At 46.4% G+C, this 20169-nt stretch overlaps 1 protein-coding gene across 3 annotated transcripts in view; it reads left to right on the top strand.

Moving 5' to 3' along the window:
* Window positions 1–2217: 2217 nt before the first annotated feature.
* The window catches only part of PRKAG2 (protein kinase AMP-activated non-catalytic subunit gamma 2), a 160451-nt gene continuing 142499 nt past the window's right edge, over window positions 2218–20169 (top strand). For 2 of the 3 annotated variants that reach the window (XM_063303362.1, XM_063303360.1), the window contains exon 1: window positions 2222–2518. In XM_063303362.1, the coding sequence (XP_063159432.1) occupies window positions 2420–2518 (99 nt within the window). In that variant the 5' untranslated portion in view covers window positions 2222–2419. Of the gene's footprint in view, window positions 2519–20169 lie in introns of all 3 variants that reach the window. The other variant, XR_010067926.1, reaches the window with a different exon arrangement.

The following is a 20169-nucleotide window of genomic DNA, read 5'->3' as shown; positions in this document are numbered from 1 at the left end:
GAGAACCACCAAACACGATCCCAGCATGTCTGAAAGCCCTGATGAGATCATGTGATTCTTCAGATATCCAAGCTCCAGACTGGATGTGGATTTCAAAATAGCCTCACACCTTTAAATTACACCCAGATACAAATGGCAACCAGATCCTTTAGTACAAATCAGGTTAGTACAAACCAGATCCTTTAATACAAATGGAAGGAGGTTGGGGATATATTTATTCTCACTACCAGTGTTGACACATTGCAGAACAGTGTTTCTCAACCTTGTCCACTTTAAGATGTGTGAAGTTCAACTCCCAGAATTCCTTAGTGAGCTTTGGGAATTCTGGGAGTTGAAGTCCACACATCTTAAAGTGGACAAGGTCAAAAAACACTGGTGTTACTTAAGCTTTGCAGTATCAATGTAATGCCTGGATGGCTAATATTTTGGAGATCAAACACAACCAGTTTCCTCCATCATAGTGATGGATACTGATTGGCTAATGAATTAGCCAATAGCTCTTCCTCCCAAGATACAGTCAGCTCCCTAGTGGCTGGGTTACTGGCTCCCAATTGAAGCTTCCAATTCTCCCAATAATTCCGCATGCTGGCTGGGGAATTCTGGGAGTTGAAGTCCAGACAACTTAAAGATGCCGTGGTTGAGAAACACTGGTTTAGGTGCTTTGGACTGGGTCTACAAAGCAGGAAAGTCGTCCTATTTCCTGGAATAGCAAGGGTTGCAACTCAAGGGAAGGAGACCAAGGGACTCCAGGGACACCCTGGCCACACTAAACCTGCACGTGAGAAAAGGTCCCGCGCCAGTTTCAGAGCTGGCGCTTGTCTTTATTTTGGCAGCCTGGGTGCCTCTTCTCTTGCCCGCGTTTGACCTCTTCTTCGACAGAGTAAACACACGCGCGCTCAGGCTGCCAGAAGTCCAAAAGCCAAGGAGCCGATTGGGCAACGCGTGACAAAACAAAGGACGGAACCGCGGCGCGGCAGCGCATTGGCGGCGCATTCGCGAGTGGTCCGAAAGAAACGCCTCCGGAGAAGAACGAGGAGGAGGAGAAGGAAGTGCAGCGTCTGCGCGCATCTGTCAAAAGGGAACCGACGCTTTCCCTTCAGGAGAGCCACAAAAATCGCAGATTCACCCGTGAAAACAAACATGCGCGGGAGCAGCGCTCGCCGCCGCAGCCCCGGCACCTTTGGCCGCGGACGCCTCCCGCAGACCTTGTGTCAGCTGCGCAGCGGGCAGGCACGTCTGGCGGCGGCGGCGCGCCCTCGGCCGCGCGCTCCCCGCTCCAGCCCAGGCGGCCGGGGAACGCGCGGGGCTCCGTCCTCGCGGGTCACCCACTCGCGCCCGGCCGAGGGTGCCCGGAGGAAGCCCGGCCCCCTCCCCGGGGGGCTGGGGGAGAGCGCCGGGCACCTCGCCTGCCCCCGCGGCTCCGGCGGATTCCTGCCAGAGCTGGCCCCGGCCGGCCGGGGAGTGCCCGGGGAGGAGGCGGGCGCGGGCCGTCCTTGAAGTGGCTCCTCTGCGGAGCTGCGCCGAGTTCTCCGGCGGCCTTGGCCGCTGGGGAGACGCGCGGAAGGCGCCGAGGGGCGTGTGCGCGCCTTTTGCCAGGGCTGGACGGGAGAAAGTTGCCTTTTATGATTGTGCACTTCCTGCTCGCTGCCTCTCCGCCCCCTCGGCTGCTAGGAATATATTTACACACACACACGCACACACCCCCAGAGGTTTGCACCTCCTTCTCTGGGCTGGGTTTCCCCGCTTTCCCTCCGCTCCTTTTCCCCTTGTTTGCGCCTGGGTGGCTGTCAGATTCGCCTCCTGCACGCCCGAAAGGGGCTCGGGGCAGCCGCCGAGCCTCCTCGCCCTCCCTCCCGCTTCCGCCCGCCAGCTGCACCCGCTTGCCCGGACCCCGGGTTTGGCAGCCGACCTCTCCGAGAGGACTGCGACGCTCTCGCCCTGCGCCCGCTGGAGAAGAGGGCGCGCGGGTCGGAGCGTTTGCGCGCCGTCTTTGCCCGCGGCGGCGTCTTCCTCCGGGCGCTTTCGGGCTTTTTCCCGGCGGGCGCGCTGCCTCCGGGAAGATGCCGACCGGGAAACTTTAGCGGCGTCCGAGAAATCGCGGCGGGTTCTGACTTGGCAGAGAGGCCCCTGCAACCTCGGTCTGGTGGGGTCGCGTCTTCCGCCGGGGCACCCGGGCTCGAGCTGGCGATGCCGAGGCTCCGCTCGCCTCCTCGCTGACCCGTCCCTCGGCCTCCGGAGCCCAAGCAGCGGCCAGCAAACCGCCGCCGCCTCTTGACAGCTTTCTGCCTCTTGTCCCCACGGCCCTCCAACCCGGGGATCCAGAGGAGTGGAGGCGGGGTGGAGCTGGCAGAAGGAAGCTGGCTGGATCCGCGCCAGGCAGCCTCTCCTCGCACCCCTGAGGTGGGGAGGCGTCCACGCGATGGGAAGCACGGCCATGGACGCCAAGAAGAAAGATGCCTCGTCCGGGAGGAAGAAGAACGGTGGCCAGAAGAGACGCGTGCTGCGAGTTCACATCCCCGTAAGTCTGCTTGCTGGCTGTGTTCGCAGGACAGGCGTCCCCCCGGGGTTAGCTACGCCGTTTTCTGCGTTCTCACGAGGCCAAGGGCTCTATCGGGCGCCGGGTTCTTTGCACAGACCGCGGGCTAAATGCGATTGGCTAGTTGCTGGTTCGGTGAGTCGTGGGAACGTAGCGCTACTCTGGTCCTGAGCTGATGGACAAGAAGTTGGATGCTATTCTTTTTTAATGCCTTTCCCTAGATCTCCTGTGCAGTGTGCAGCGTGAAATCTGCTTTTTTTCGCAGCCGCCGCAACAGGTTGGGGGTGGGGCAGAAAGGAATGTGCACCAGCCTGTCACTTAGCAGCGCCATTGGGGAGCGATGTTTGGGGCCGTGGGGTGGGGGTGGGGGGAGAGAGGGCGTGAGAGCCAGGCAAGTGATCGCTGAAGCTGACATGTTTTGGAAGAAGCTTTCGCGATAATGTGTTCTTCAGATACGCTGGCGTTACTCAGAAGCAAGATCCACCGCGGTTCAAGAAGGTTTAATCCTTCACTGAGCGGTGGGGGTGGACTGGATGGCCTTGCATTGCCCTTTCCAGCTCTTGCATTCTGTGCCTAAGTCAGTTTCCATAAATTTGCAGCCTGCAGGATTCCCAGGAAGCCTGCATGTGGTTTGGCTCTGTAGCGCTAGGAGCGGTTTAAGTGCTGTGACACTTCCATGCGCGCGCGCACACACAGTTCCGCACATACTTGAAGTACTTTTTAACCTGATTAGACATTTCTAATGATGACTTCACTCAGTTGAATTAAAAATTAAAACACTGTTTTGCTTCCCGCTGTTTACCCTGGGGAGTGCCTTGACCTTCATTCAGCCCTTGCAGGGTTGATTCCAAACACTTTTAAAACGGGGAGGAAGAGGGAAGTTCATAGAAGACAAGGCAAGATCTTTAAAACATGTCTTCAGTTTTGGATAAGAAACTGGGAATTAGCAACGTTTCTATCTTGAAGGGCGCCTGCTCTGCACCCTGTCTGCAAACTGGGGTGCCCTTTGGGAACTTTGTGCTTTTTGCAAAGCCCTCTTTTCATTTCCTGTTATGCAAAGCCTGGGGGGGTGGCTTTTAAAAGTTTAAAGGGCCTTTAAAAGCCTTCAGCAGACCCGCTTGGGAAAGAGATCTGAAGATGGTAAGCAGCATTAACTACAAGTGCTCTGGTATCTCCTTGCGTGTTGTAAAGCAGGACCAGGTATCCCGTGGTTCACTGTTTCATCCATTGTACAACAAATCTTGCAGGCCCAGATCACAACATGCTCAAATGGATTGGAATCCCTCAATTGCATAGGTGGTTGAAGGACAGCTGGGCCATGAGAACTGATCCATACAGGTAGTCCTCGCTTAACGTCCACAATTGGGACCAAAATTTCAGTTGCTAAGCAAAGTGGTCATTAAGCAAATCAGACCCAATTTTACAACCTTTTTGTGGTGGTTGTTAAGTGAATCACCATGGGCATTAAGCGAACCACATGGCCATTAAGCAAATCATGCAGTTCCCCATTGATTTTGCTTGCCAGAAGCCATCCGGGAAGGTCAAAAATGGCAATCATGTGACCAAGGGGCGCTGCGACATGTGAACTGGTTGCCAGGTGCCCAAATCTTGAGCATGTGACCAGGGGACACTGCGATGGTCATAAGTGTGAGGACCGGTCACAAGTCGGCTTTTTCGCACCGTTGTAAGTCCAAACCATCACTAAACAAATGGTCATTAAGCGAGGACTACCTGTACAGGATCTCTAATAGATGGACAGACCCAAAGAGAAGTGCCTAAGGGAAGAAATGACAGTACAGGTCATGGAGTGAAGGTGGTGGACATTTCAGATTGCCACCTTCCCCCCAAATCTTAACTTTTTGTAGGTAGATATGAAGATGAGTAGGAAAAGAGGGTGTGGCCTGCTTTTAAAGACTTCTGTGTTCCAGGCCTGTAGTCAAAAGTGGCTCAATCCATCATCGTCATCATTGCATCATCCAGTTTAGATCAGTTCTTCTCTAGGGTGGCCCAAGGGAGCTTACCTGGGTGCCTCTTCATTTTATCCCCACAGCTACAGTACTGTGGGGCCATTTGGGCCCAGAAAGACAGAGAATCAGTGGACTCCAAGAGACCATTGAGCCATGTGGGGATTTGAATCTGAATTTCTTTGGCCCACCTCAGTCCCGCATCTCAACTGTCAATGGCTCACTGGGCTGTCGGTCTGATCCCTGTTGCCAGGGCTAGAAAAATAGACATTTTCAGGGTTCAGATTACAGTGTGGGAGGTAACCATTTCCATATCCTGTGTAGAAGGGGGAAAATGGATGTGGAAGGGAGCTTGAAGGTCATCTACACCAACCCTCTGCTCAGTGCAAAATCTACAGTGCAGGATTCAATTACAGGCAGTCCTTGACTTAATGACCACAACTGGAACCAGAACTTCTGTTGCTAAGCAGTGTGGTCGTTAAGTGAGTTGCACCCAATTTTACGAGTTTTTTTTCCTGCAGTCATTAAGAGAATCACATGGTTCCCCATTGATTTTGCTTGTTGGGAGCCGACTGGGAAGGTTGCAAATGGTGATCATGTGACCCTGGGATGCTACAACTGTCGTAAATACATGCCGGTTGCCAAGCGCCTGAATTTTGATCATGTGACCATGGGGATGCTGCAATTGTCGTAAGTGCAAGGACTGGTCATAAGTCACTTTTTCCAGTGTTATCGTAACTTCGAAGGGTCGTTAAATGAATGGTCATAAGTCGAGGACTACCTGTATAGCTACCCTGACAGATCAACATCCCCCCTCTTTAAATACCTGCGGGGTGGGATAGCCCACCTCTTTCTAGAAGGGAAATCATCACAGTTAATCCTTGGTCATGGAATTTGCTGTAACCTTTCAAGGTAGCCAGAGGGAACGCACTGCAATCTTGCACACTTATCCCCAGATCTGATCCTTCTTACCAACATGCTTTCCATGGTGTATTTGGGGGGTGTTTGAGCAATTCTTTCTGGGTATTCAAGTAGTGCAACAAGATTTCATGAGAAAAGCATTGCCAGAAACTAGGCACATTATGATAGAGGAGATTAATGTGTAATTCTGGTATGTTGTTACATAACCTTGGGGAAGTGAAAGCTATTTCTATCCATAACCCAAAGTGAACGGTGACGAGTTGTGTACCTGTCACGCAGGCTTGAAAGTTTACAGCCTGATCCTGTATCTGTTGGTTTATTGGCCTGGCCTCTACATCGGTCCACGTGGTCATCCATCCAGGTTAGAATCCTTGCAGAGTGTAAATCCGCATTGAAAGGGGGAGAGGAGACCTAGAAGACCTCCTTAACAACGCTTGGTTTGCCCTAACCGCAATCTGAGAAGTGGTCCCGAAGGCCGGACATTTGCTCTGTAGCTTATCAGAATATGGATCCATCTGTCTCAAGCCCTTCTCAGCCAGGCTGCTTCCCAAGTACGACTTGCATCACGTCCCAGCCTACATGATCGCTGGCCATGATGGAAAACGACTTGAGCTTCTCGAGGGTGCTGGGTTGGGAAAAGCTAGCCAGCTCAGTGACTGGAAGCGGCTGTTAAGAATGAATTAACTCAGTGTCAACGTTGGCATCGTCTTCCATCTTATCCCTGTTTACTAGAAACTATAGCGCTATGCATGTAATCTACATACGTGATCTAAAACTGCATCCTTCGCACACAGTAGAATGTGCCTCCAAGTCAGGAGCACAGGAGTCTACCTAGATCAGTGTTTTTCAACCTTGGCCCCTTTAAGATGTGTGGACTTCAACTCCCAGAATTCCCCAGCCAGGGAATTCTGGGAGTTGAAGTCCACACATCTTAAAGGGGCCAAGGTTGAAAAACACTGATCTAGAAGGCCTGCTAAAAGTGCAGCTTATTTTCGAGTGAAACACTTTTAAGATTGGCTTGAATTAGGCTGCAGGGATTATTTTCCACTTTGTGGCACGGGTGCCTCGTTGCAAATGGAGAGTTTCTTTAAAAAAGGCCCCTGGCAAGCTGTAGTACTAATTGTGGTAGAGTTGAAGGTGATGTATAGCCATTGGACTGTCCACGTGCTTCCTGTTACTGAACAACAACAGGTTTCGTGGAAAAGGGGAAGTGTTGGCTGAGTGCTGCAGGCTCTTTTTGCACGTTGGGTGTGAGCTTGTTCGTGGGATAGGGGCTTGTTTGCAAAAGCAGACATAATTCCCTTTTCCTCAGGTCTAGCAATTCGGTGATGGGTGTTGCAAATAGAGCTACAGGAGATACATCCAAAGAGGAACAATATTGGGGCTTGGGAGATATGTATTCTGGCTTGCTAGGGGCAGCCTGGAATTGATAGTTTTAGCTGGTTTCCTGTTTTTTTCCTCTGTGGTTGGGAAGAAAAATATCAGATTATCTTCCATGATCGGGTTCATTTATTGCATTAAGCCATAGTTTGTTGAAACATGGTTTGCAGAATAAATCACAGTGGGCTGGGTTGACTCATACCACTAAGTGAAAAAAATTGCTCATAGCATCTAATTGTGCACAGCTTGCTACGGTGTAGGCAGGGTTAACACAAATGCAGTAAACCCTAAATTTAGTGGACTTCTGATATAATGGACAACCTCCATTTAACAGACTTAGGATTTCTCCATTAAACAGAGGTTTTACTGCAAACAACACTGTTTATATCTCTAATGTAATTTTGCAAATGACATAAACTGACGCCAGGGTTGTAAGTTCAGATGTAATGGATGCCCCATCTCCCTTATCATCTATTAAATCGAGTTTTTATTTTGCTAAGTCACAAAGCAGTTTGTTGGGCTTTGCTGGAGCAGGCTGCAGCAACTCAGGCCCTTAAATTTGCAGTCCATGTTTTGAGAATCCAACCACTTGAGCTTTCTCTGGGAAATGGCCCACAGTTTGCTTGATGTGGGAGCGTCATGTCAGAGGTTCAGAGTTTGTGAGGCTAAAAATAAAAAACAAATGAAGCGAAATAAAAACAAGTTGCTTAAGAAGAGCTGAAAGACCTCTGTGGGAGATGCGGCACATCCTTCCAAGGACCAAATCTGTGCAAAAGTTGAGGAGCTTTGTGTGGAACACATCAGGCCAAAGTTTTTTAAAGTGTGAACTGAACATCTGCCCTGTTTATTTTGTGGTGGTGATCCTGAAAAACATAAATAAAAAGAGATAAGGAGTTGGAAGCCAGAGGGTAGGCTGTTTGCAAATGTTGCCTGATTGCGCAATAAATTAGTCAGTAGCTATTGCTTGCTGGCATTTCCAACGTCTTTTTCCTTTTAGCTAGGCTACTAATGGGGGCTAGAATAAAATTGCAACATCCCAGTCAGCGGGTGACTTTCATTTTCTTTGCAAATATCCCATTCTAATGAGAAACAGCTAAATGTAGGCCTCATTTGGCTACTGCTTTTTAAAGAATTCCTTATCTAATGGAATTGTTTTTTATTTGTGAAAATTTGGGGTGGAAGACCAAAGACATTGCTTGATTTCAGTCAAACATTATATGAAGTACGGTCATGTAAACATAGATGTTGATGGGCAGAATGTTTGAAATTAGCAAATCCTAATTCAAGATGGCTTCAGCCATGCAGTTGTGGCTACCTGTCAGCCTCGCAAGGTAGTCCAGACAAGAAGCACGCCCAGAAGTAGCAGCACTAATTTATTGTAAGGTTACAGTAACAGAATCTCGCAGGTCTGAAAGTAGATCTCTCCCTCCTCGCCTTTACAGTCCAAGAAACTAGGGAGGGTCCCTTCTGAGACGTTTCCCACACCCCCATTCCTTCTGCAGGCTCAGCTGCCTCTTATCTGACTGTTGTCTGGTCTGTGGCTCTTCCTCCTGTCTTCCAGGGTCATTCCCACATACCAGTACACTACCATCTTGACTTCTTAAAATGCTGGCTAGAGAATTCAGGAGTTGAAATCCACCCATCTTAAAGTTGCCAAGTTTGAGAAACACTTCCCTAACCCTTGTCCTGATTAGCATAATTATATGCAGCCAGATCCAAAACTAAAGAATAATGACCAGGGTAGCAGCTGACAGGGTTAAACACGTTACACAAGCACACTTCCTTCCATCTTGGTTTAACAGATGGTTAGTGGAGTAAGCATCTGCACCTCCCATAGGCACTTGAAATGTGGTTTATTCACCAACACACCAGGGAATAAAGCATTCAGGGTGGGCTTCACCACTGCATCAAGCTTGGCTACTGCACTGAACCAAAGGCCACAGTGTTGCAGCTGAAAGTGAGTGGCTTGTGCTGCATGAAGGACAGAGAGGATGGAGGGTGACTCACCTGCATCAGGGTGACTCACCAAAGAATTCCAGAGACAGCCAGATAATTGATTCCAGTTTTGTCCAGTGAATGCATGGCCCTAATAGTGGAATATTGGAAAATATCTTCAGTATCTCTGCTTTGCCTGGCGGAGCATCGTTCACTAGACAGTGAGGTATGGAAGGTGGTTAGAACACTTAATGTGATATTATCTGCTTAACCAATGGGGAACATTGAGACAGAGAAAGGTTTAAGAGGACTTCATGGATGGACCAGGGTTCGAAAAGCAGGTCTCCCAAGTCCAATGTTCTGATATATGGACCTTGGTTCTATAATATTAATAATATGATTGCTACCATCTGCAGGATCCAGTGTGTCAACAAAATGATAAAAGCAGTGTTGCGCTGTTGCAACACAAGCTTCACCCTTTTTGTAGCATGTGTGAGATCATAGTCATAGACAAAACAAACAGAGCTTGCACTGTATGGATGTAACATTGCTTTTATCATTGCTCTTCCTTCACCACGGATACAACTGGTGGCTGCTGTTTTAGCATACAGAGAACTGTTTCCAGAGGTGGGATCCAGATGCTGATGAGCTTTAACTCCTCAAAGTTCCTGCCGGCCCAGCCAGGCTGGGTTGTAGTTCAGCCACGTTGGAAGAAACACAAATTTGTCTCCCTGATTTGGATCAGACAAAGTATTTAGATTTTAAAACATGGACTGGAAATGGCATGGTTTCCTGATTCTCTCGAGTTAGTGAAATTACAATGCAAGAATGGGATGGGAGAGGTATAAACACTGAAGAACCTTTGAAGCCATGTGGGGAAAAAAAAAAGGCTTTTTTTCTGATTTGTTGGGGGTTTTTTGGGGTGGGGATAATTAGAATATATGCAATATTCAGCTATGCAGCAAACCCCCTCCCTGATCTAAATCCAATCTGCTATTTTTGGAACATACAATGCAGTATAAATAACTTGGTTTATTCATGCAATTACCATGTCGGGTATATTTATTCAATGCAAAAGTATAATTTAGTCTGACGATAATTAGGTTTACTAATTGAATTTATTTTAAAAACTTTCTTTTGGTACTCTTTTGTGCTTCTTTGAAGCCTAATCAAGAGCAGATCTGCCAACAGATGTACCCCAAAGCAGATCAGGCAATGAACCTGGCTTCCTTTTGGGGTGAAATTGGCAGAAATTTCAAGAGGCAAGAGGCAGAAATACATTTTACTCTTGCGTTGCAAAGTTGTGCTGACCACTTTGGTTACACAGCAACTGCAAGGATTTGAGATTTTAGATAAAAGTTTTCTTGCTGTAAATTAATAACAAACATTGGAGGGCGGGATTAAGGGTAGCAGTATAGGAGAACCTTGCCTTTTTGTTTTCATTATTCTTAAAGAAAATATTTCGCTGGAGTTTTCTGTACTTCCCCCCCCAACTTTTCAATTTCTCAATATTTGTTTTTAAAAGACCCAATATTTTTTTTAAAAGGGCAGAAACAGAAAAAAACAAGTTTTTATTTTCCGCCCCCCCTTAGCCTTCAGGTCTCTACCTGTAAATTTTTCTCCAAATTCAGAAAGAAGTTTTAATTAGAGATGTGGGTGTCTGTGGAGAAGAGGAGGTTGAGTCCAGCATCCCACTTCCACTGTATTGTTTGGCTGGGGATCTGGAGCCAAATTCTTGTTTAGGACAATCATTGATCAAGTAGGGGACTAGATCAGTGTTTCTCAACCTTGACCTCTTTAAGAGGTGTGGACTTCAACTCCCAGAATTCCCCAGCCAGCCACTCTAACCCATGCTGGCTGGGGAATTCTGGGAGTTGAAGTCCACACCTCTTAAAGAGGTCAAGGTTGAGAAACACTGATCTAGAAGAATGGTGTTGCAATCAACATTAGCTTGTAAAAAATAGGATTAATTTCCAAATCGCTTCTAAGTACCCTAAACTGGCCTCGCTCCAGTTAGTGGCTTTATTAATCCAGTCTTTAGCTCTCAGAGTGAAGGACAGATGATGCATTGAAGTCCCTCGATTGGGGAGTGTGCATGCATCTGTCTTTCTCCCTCTTCCATTCTTCTGTGTGTACAATCTCTGTCGTGTAATCATAAACACTTCCTGTAGCTGCATTGTCTTGCATGTATGTTTGTCTCCTGGCCAGTTGTGAAGTGTTGGAGCCTGGAGGAAACCCGAGGTTTCCACTTCCTCTCTGCTGCCAGAGCTGTGACTCGCTTGCTTAATCTTTCTGCGGCTGCCCCTGTGAAGTCCTTGCATAATTATTCAGAGGGCTGGTTGAGAATGCTTGGTCAGCAGCCCTCAGAAGAGCATGCAAAAGATCTGCCCTTGCTCCGGCGTGGAGCCTGAGCCTGTAAAAGCAATATCAGAGTCCTAAACACAGAATGCAAAGTCTTGTCCAGTTTTCCTCATTTTGCGTGGCATACTCTGAGCAAAACTCCCTAGGAAAGTCAGCCTGCCTTTCACAGGCCCTTGATCTGTCTTTCTAGGACTTTTCTGCGACGTCTGAAGAGGTTTCAAGGTCTCAGGGAAGAATATAAGGGGGACCTGTCCAGTCCCCCACTCCTTTTTTTAAATCCATTTAATCATGTCCGATTCTGCAAGTCCCTGCAGTTTTCTTGGCAAGGTTTTTCGGAAGTGGTGTGCCATTGCCTCCTTCCCAGGGCTGAGAGAGAGGGACAGGCCCAAGGCCACCCAGCTGGCTTTGTACCTAAGGCAGGACTAGAACTCTCAGTCTCCCAGTTTCTAGCTTGATGTCTTAACCACGACACCAAACTGGTTTTCAAACTGGCTCTTTTAAACCCCCCAAATTTGGGGCCAGCACCACAATTGCTGGTATGTAAAAAGAGGCGGGGCTTTGATTGCATGGATGTGGCCACCATCTTGACTTTTTGGACACCCCTGCATCAGACAGTTCCACAGGTTAACTAAATACCGTGTGAAAGAAAAATCCTTCTGTTTTCTACCCCTGCTTTTAGGTTCATTGGATGATCTCCATTTCTATCTCTCCATGTTATCTATGCCGTGCGTAATTGCAGAGACTTCTAACAGGTCTCCCCTGATCTGTGGTTCCAAGCTAAAGAGCCCCGATAATTGTAGCTTCTCCTCATAAAGGAGGTGCTTCGAGCCCTCTTCATTTCCATCACCTCTATTTGCAACTTTTCTAGATTGGCCATATCCTTTCCCAGGTACAGTGACTTGAACTGTACACAAGAATAGATTTTGAGTGTGGACTCGCCATAGATTTATAGAAAGGCATTATTATATCTTCAGTGATATTAGTTCCCTGAATTTGCCTTTTTAATTTTCTTATTTATTTACTAGATTTATATTTCGTCTTTATTTTGTGCAATTCAAATCAAATGTACTTAGCTAATGTGCCTTCCTCCTACTTCCCCCACCACCACAACTTTGTGAGGTGGGTTGGACTGAGAGAGAGTGACTGGCTCAAGGTCACCCAGCCAGCCTTCATGTCTAAGGCAGGACTTGAACTCATGGTCTCCCAGTTTCTAGTCCAGCACCTTCTCCACTCCATCTAACTGGCTATCTCCCCTTTTTGTCAAGAATCCATAGCAGACGACGCTTGTGTACAGTCACCCGTTCAAATATAGACCTAAGATCATCCAACTTAGCTTTTTGGACCTGTCATGCTTGCTGTCAGACCCCCCTGTATTAATCTGCAGTGACTCACTTAACAACCGAATGGGAAGTGACATCATAAGTCTGCAACAGTCATGTGATTTTCCACTTAGCAATCACAGCACTTAGCGACATAGTTGCCGGTCCCAATTGTGGTCGCTAAGTGAGCACTACCTGTACATCTCATTCATATCTATTCACATCACAATAGTAATGCAATACTTTCAGAAATACTCTGTGAAACAAACAATAATCTATATTCCTAGATACCCGTTAACAGTTGTGTCGAAGTAGCATCCGTTTAACCTTGTGGATCCTACGCAAAAGTAATAGATATGTATTGGATTGCTGTCCTATGCACATTTACACCATATTTAATTGAAATGGGATTAATTGGAATGTGTACTTAGAATGTGTTCCTTGAAATGTATGAATTAAACATTTTATTCTGGTTGCTAGCCATCTCCATTTTGGAAGCCTTTCTGGGTTAGCGTACTAATTAAAATAATTTACCTAAAATGAACAGCCTGCAAACTGCAGTCTGTTATTTAAATATGAGTAAGTATTCATTTGAAGTATTGAAGGAAAATGTAAAGCGCTTTGCAATACTGAAATCCTGACCATTTCTTATGTATATCCACCATTAAAGTCAACTGAACAGAGGAATTTCTTGTTTTTTGCCGCGTGTAAGAGGCAAAAGATTTGGAAAGAGGTTTGCAAAGTCTTGCAGGGTAATAACTGTGGTTTGATTATCAGTGTATTTTCATGAAATGGCTTAGGGTGATTTAATGATGCAAACACAAGAAGAATCACATTAAGTGAAATATGATGACACCCAAGGAACCAGATAGGTGGGCAGTGTTGGGCTTCAGGGTTTAGTGACTATGATCTAGATTTCCTGTTTCACCAGCAGCTGGGCTGGCAGCTTCAGAGGCAAAGTGGCCTGCTAAGCAGATCACAGGCAACTGAGCAGGGACTGACTGGGCTTCTGTCTTTATAACCCAGTATCCTGACTTCTTGATCTCGATCAAGAAAAGGTGGCAAGAATATACAGAAGACCTGTATAGGAAGGATAACAATATTGGGGATAGCTTTGATGGTGTCGTCAGTGAGCTAGAGCCAGATATCCTGAAGAGTGAGGTTGAATGGGCCTTAAGAAGCATTGCTAATAACAAGGCAGCAGGAGACGATGGCATCCCAGCTGAACTGTTCAAAATCTTGCAAGATGCTGCTGTCAAGGTAATGCATGCTATATGCCAGCAAATTTGGAAAACACAAGAATGGCCATCAGACTGGAAAAATCAACTTATATCCCCATACCAAAAAAGGGAAACACTAAAGAATGTTCAAACTATTGAACTCATTTCACATGCCAGTAAGGTAATGCTCAAGATCCTGCAAGGTAGACTTCAGCAATTCATGGAGCGAGAATTGCCAGATGTACAAGCTAGGTTTAGAAAAGGCAGAGGAACTAGGGACCTAATTGCCAATATCCGATGGATAATGGAAAAGGCCAGGGAGTTTCAGAAAAACATCTATTTCTGTTTTATTGACTATTCTAAAGCCTTTGACTGTGTGGACCATAACAAATTGTGGCAAGTTCTTAGTGGTATGGGGATACCAAGTCATCTTGTCTGCCTCCTGAAGAATCTGTATAACGACCAAGCAGCAACAGTAAGAACAGACCACGGAACAACGGACTGGTTTAAGATTGGGAAAGGAGTACGGCAGGGCTGTATACTCTCACCCTACCTATTCAACTTGTACGCAGAACACATCATGCAACATGCTGGGCTTGAGGAATCCAAGGCTGGAGTTAAAATCGCTGGAGGAAACATTAACAATCTCAGATATGCAGATGATACCACTTTGATGGCTGAAAGCGAAGAGGAACTGAGGAGCCTTATGATGAAGGTGAAAGAAGAAAGTGCAAAAGCTGGCTTGCAGCTAAACCTCAAAAAAACCAAGATGATGGCAACCAGCTTGATTGATAACTGGCAAATAGAGGGAGAAAATGTAGAAGCAGTGAAAGACTTTGTATTCCTAGGTGCAAAGATTACTGCAGATGCTGACTGCAGTCAGGAAATCAGAAGACGCTTAATCCTCGGGAGAAGAGCAATGACAAATCTCGATAAAATAGTTAAGAGCAGAGACATCACACTGACAACAAAGGTCTGCATTGTTAAAGCAATGGTGTTCCCCGTAGTAACATATGGCTGCGAGAGCTGGACCATAAGGAAGGCTGAGCGAAGGAAGATTGATGCTTTTGAACTGTGGTGTTGGAGGAAAATTTTGAGAGTGCCTTGGACTGCAAGAAGATCAAACCAGTCCATCCTCCAGGAAATCAAGCCAGACTGCTCACTTGAGGGAATGATATTAAAGGCAAAACTGAAATACTTTGGCCGCATAATGAGAAGACAGGACACCCTGGAGAAGATGCTGATGCTAGGGAGAGTGGAAGGCAAAAGGAAGAGGGGCCGACCAAGGGCAAGGTGGATGGATGATATTCTAGAGGTGACGGACTCGTCCCTGGGGGAGCTGGGGGTGTTGACGACCGACAGGAAGCTCTGGCGTGGGCTGGTCCATGAAGTCACGAAGAGTCGGAAGCGACTAAATGAATAAACAACAACAACAACATCCTGACTTCTGATTGGCCTTTAGCTGGGCTGGTTTCCGATTGGTGCAGGTTGGTGAGGGGTGGTCTCTGATTGGTTCTTTCTTTGTGCCTGATCTTGTTTGGCCATTTTGGTGGTGTTGGTTCTACCACCACCAAACCACCACCATCAAAACGAGCAATCGGGCGAAACATCAGGAAATCTGTTCTCTAGACCACGGTCTCTAAACCTGAAGCCATTTAGTGGCCTGCTAGAACCACTGAAATGGAGCAGAGCTTAACACAGCTGAGAAGCTGGCACAGAAAAAGAATATTATCTTAAAACAGCTTCAATGAGCATGTTAGAGAAACACAGGTTATTGATCTTACACACTCAGCCCTCCTAAGCATAAAGAATCACATGCTTAGACATAGTAGGTTTAAAAGTAAGTGAAATAATATCTTACTCATTTTTATTCTTGGTCCAGTTACATCCATGTTTGGTGAAAAAGATGAAATCTTTGTTCTTCTTTTGTCCCTATAAATAATTCACCCTTAGCCCTACAGCTGCTAAGAGCTGCGTGGAAGAAAGGGGGTATTCCAGGCATACCACATGGTGCCCAGAACTGGAGCAGCACAGAGCCATGTGCTTTGCTCCCAATGGAAGAAGGAGGAAGAGAGAGAGAGGAAGTGGGAGTGGCGACAAACAGCTTCCTCAGAGTTGCTTCTTGGGATGAACTCAATTTACATGCTAATGCACATGCTAATGAGGCATGCTGGATTTGCTAACACTTCCAACAAAACCCTGAAGCCCAGCACTGCCAAACAGACACTGGCTGCGAAAGCCTACACCATTATGCTGAACCAGATAGGCTTCCCCAGTTTTATGCATAGATCATGTAATAAGCAACACAAGTAGTAAGTGAACTATTGATGGTTCCACTGCGCCATGAAGGATGCCACCTCTGCTAACTTTGCTAAGCGGAACACCATGGATGGAGCAGGCATCCAACATGGGGGAATTCAGGTCAGGCCCATAGATGGGACTACAATATCTTCAGTTTTCTCCTGGATTTTAGAGCTGAGTTGGGGGATTGTGTTTGTTTTCATAACCTTATTTGAGGACTGATATTGCAATTCTTATATATTTCTTACTCAAAATGTCAGAAAACTGGGCCAACATTCTGGGGAATGAATTACATTTGGAAGGGGGATGTAATGGTAGGTGGGAATGACCTTGGGAGACAGGAGGAAGAGCTGCAGACTAGGCAATGATCAGATAAGAGGCAGCTGAGCCTGCAGAAGGAATGGCAAACATCTTGGAAGGGACCCTCCCTCGTTTCTTGGGCTGTAAAGGGGACAGGAGGAAATGTACTTTCAGACTTTCAAGATTCTGTTCATGCAACCTTACAATAAGGTATAATTAGTTCATCTGTGCATGCTTCCTGTCTGGTCTACCTTGCAAGGTTGACAGGGGATCCTGGAGTTCCAGAAAAAGAGGTGCTGTGGTTATAATTGCACCTGGTTCTGAAGTAGCTCATCCTTAATGCATGATGGCATTTGACTAGAAGATCCCTGCATGCAGAGCAACATTTCATGTAGTAATTTAATCTTGTGTGAAACAGATCAAAGGCTTAAAATCACAGACAGCAGAGCCGATAATATATGGACGGTAGCACCTAAAGAGGCTGATCTCTGCCCTAAATCTCCAATGTTTTCCCCACACCAGAAGTCAAAATATTTATGTTGCCATGCCCAGCAAGGCAAGCAAAATCATTCTTCTAAGGGTTCAGGGATAAAGGTTTGATATTTGTGGTTCATAAGCTGATATGAGCTAGAGGAAGTTATTTCATGTCTCGATTCCAGAAGGAAGACAAATTACAAAGTGGGCCTGTTGTACAGAAACATGTTTTGGCTTAAGAGAAGCTCGGGGAGTCAATTTACACTTTCAACTCAGGCTGATTTACAAGATGAATAATTATTTTGAGGACCAGCGCTGAGCCCTGCAGGAGTCACATTTTTGGCCAGGACAGCTCTGTTTCCTGAAAGGATTATTGCTGATATTACGCACTCCACCTGTCATAACCAAGGGGACTCCATAAGGTCTTGGAAACTTACTGAAGGCTCTCACCAGATATGGAAGCGCATTTCATGGTGCACGAAAACACAAAAGAGGCTTTGCAGAAGCTTTGCTTCCCATCAGTGGCATCCAGTAGAAGACATCATGATGTCACCCTCACCATGGCATCGTCCTGCAAAAGTGGCAGCTTTTCAGGCCATCCAGTTTTGACCAGGGGAACCGCAGCTCACAAAAGCTTCTGCCTTTTAATTAAATCAATGACTCTGAAAAGGGACTACCAGACTCCTCCTGATTTTTGGCCACCATAGGCTAACACAGCTCTCCTCCCGCAATGCACAAGATGTGAATTCTTAATTTGCACCACTTGCCTCTCGCGCACGTAGATGTGGGTCTCTGATCTGGAAGACGAATGTGTGAATGTGTTGGGGGGGAAGGATTAAAGCCCCTGTCCTTTAGGTATTCAGATTCTTCTGTGCCCCAAACTCTCACACGTACATAAAGGTAAAGGTAAAGGTTTCCCTTGACGTAAAGTCCAGTCGAGTCCGACTCTAGGGGGCGGTGCTCATCTCCGTTTCTAAGCCTTGGAGCCGGCGTTGTCATAGACACTTCCGGGTCATGTGGCCAGCATGACGACTCGGAACGCCGTTACCTTCCCGCCGAAGCGGTACCTATTGATCTACTCACATTTGCATGTTTTCGAACTGCTAGGTGGGCAGGAGCTGGGATTAACAACGGGAGCTCACCCCACTGCGCGGTTTCGAACCGCCGACCTTCCGATCAACAGCTCAGCGGTTTAACCCGCAGCGCCACCGCGTCCCCACGTACATACCTCTTATTTTTATAAGTCATTCAGGCATCTAGTGTGAATGGCATTTGGTTAAATTAAACCCAGAGCCTGACTTTGGGGAAAAGGTTCCCCTGCCCCACACTTAATTTGGGAAGCATTTCTTTGGGAGAAGAAATAAATAAAAGGTATTGGGATGCTTTCAAAAAAATAAGGAGAAGAAAAGGGCATGGATCATGTTTTGGATTGACAAAAACATAACCAAGTAAACCATCTGGAGTGGACTTTAACTGCCGTAATTCTACTAACACAGCTGGTTGGAGAAGTCTGTAGGCCATTTCTGTTTTCTGGGGGCTTTTGTAAAACTAAAACATAAGCATGTTCTTAAAAACTGAAGAGCAGAGATGAATCTCTTTCCCACTATGTGTTTTGCCTAGATTCACACATTGCCCCAAGCCCTGATAACTGTTTCTTTGATTTAGGCTTTGGGTGTTGTGTGAACTCGGCCTTTGTGGTTTACTGAATAAACCACGGTTAAGCAAACAATAGCTTAGCCACTGTGTGGGAACTCAGGCTGTATTTCATTCCCGTCATGGTCTCCGTGGATTAAACAAGCCGCTCTGATATTTCTTAGGTTTGCAAAGTACAGTAATGTCAACAGAGATCATGATGATTCTGCTAATAAAAGAAACCAATTTCTAGTTTTGTCAGCTCTCCCAGGTAAACCAGGCAGGAAACATGACCAGAGAAGCTACTTCTACTTTATGGTTAGGCTACATTCGCCAAATCTTGCAAGTCTGAAAGTACAAATTTCCTGCCGTCCCTTTTTTACCATCTGCCAAGTTAAGGTGGATCCTTCCTAAGTTTCTTTCTCTGCCCGTTACTCAATTGTGGGCTCCTCCCTCTTTTATCTGATCATTCCCTAGGCAGCATCTCTTCCCCACCCCCCACCCTCAGCCCCCCAATGTCTTCCAGTTCATTCCGACATTCCATTACAAATTTCCAACATAAGGAGACAAACAAAATCAGGAACCTGATAGTACCTTTTCTATTGAAAAAAATTATTAAAAGGCATAATTGTTGAAGGAAATATTGTTGGTTTATTGTTACTTTGCACTGTGGCTGGGAGAAAAGAGACAGCCAGTGCAAAGCCTTCAGAACAGCTGTAATATGGTTCCTGCATAACTGAGCTGCACACACACACACACACATATACATACATACGTACATACATATATTTGCACATATATATTAAATGATTCTGGGGAAAAAAGTAGTATAATGCAATCACAAAATGGCGTTGTGAGCCCTTCAAGGTAGGCCAGGTCAGGAAACAGACGCCATAATAACTACTGGAACTTTGGGTATAACAATGGTTTATTATAATAGGGTATAAGAACAGAATCTTGAAAGCCTGACCGAGATTCTCTCACCCGCCTCTTATACTAGAGAGAATCAAGACAGGGTAGTCTTGAGTTTATTTCTCATCCCCTCCTATCTGGGCTATGCTGATGTTTCTATAACATAGCTTCTTCAAGCCTATCTCTGTACCCCTCTACAGGTATGTGGGACCCTTGAGGTGCTGTGCTGCATCCCAGGCCCCCTGTGAAATTGAAGCCCCACCCCTTCAAGATATGTGTCACAACACAAAGGGGTGGGGCTTCAGTTACACAGTCGTCTCGGCCTTCTTGACTTTTACGATCCTTCTCTCCGCAGATATCCCCAGCTCTGTTTTACATTCTGGGTTGCACGGGGATTACCCTGGCAACACATTCCACCGTGAATGAGAATACAATTGCTTAATGTTGGCGAGCATGCGATACATCTCTTTCCAAATCCACGTTTGAGCTCAGTGGTTTACTCCTGTGTGTACACTTGCAACGTCCTGGTGTACATCTAAAGCAACGTCACATGCAGCCTAATCTTGTGTTGCCAATTTCAGTTTTTAAAGCTGGGGTCATGCTGTGATTGTATGTACAAAAACACGATCTTTAACCTTGTTTCCCAAGGAAAAGCATGTTTCTGCGGGATTGTATGAACTACTGAAGTGGCATAGGCTAATGCTTTGGAGAATTCAGGAGAAACTCTGTAGAAACCAAGCCTTAGCAGGATTGTTTCAGGGCTGAGAAATGCTGTGCAATGTTAATTGCTGAAATTTAGCTGCTTCTGATAGCTCATTGATGTCCCAACTCCTGCCTTGAATTTAGCTGTGGAACATCCATCTCCCAAGAAGCCCAGAAGACACAACAGTTATTTTTGGAGCTGGTGGGTCTGC

The sequence above is a fragment of the Candoia aspera genome, chromosome 4 (assembly GCF_035149785.1).
Source record: "Candoia aspera isolate rCanAsp1 chromosome 4, rCanAsp1.hap2, whole genome shotgun sequence".
Taxonomy (NCBI): domain Eukaryota; kingdom Metazoa; phylum Chordata; class Lepidosauria; order Squamata; family Boidae; genus Candoia; species Candoia aspera.
Note: the sequence above shows the minus strand (reverse complement) of the source record. Positions and strands in the feature narration are given on the sequence as shown.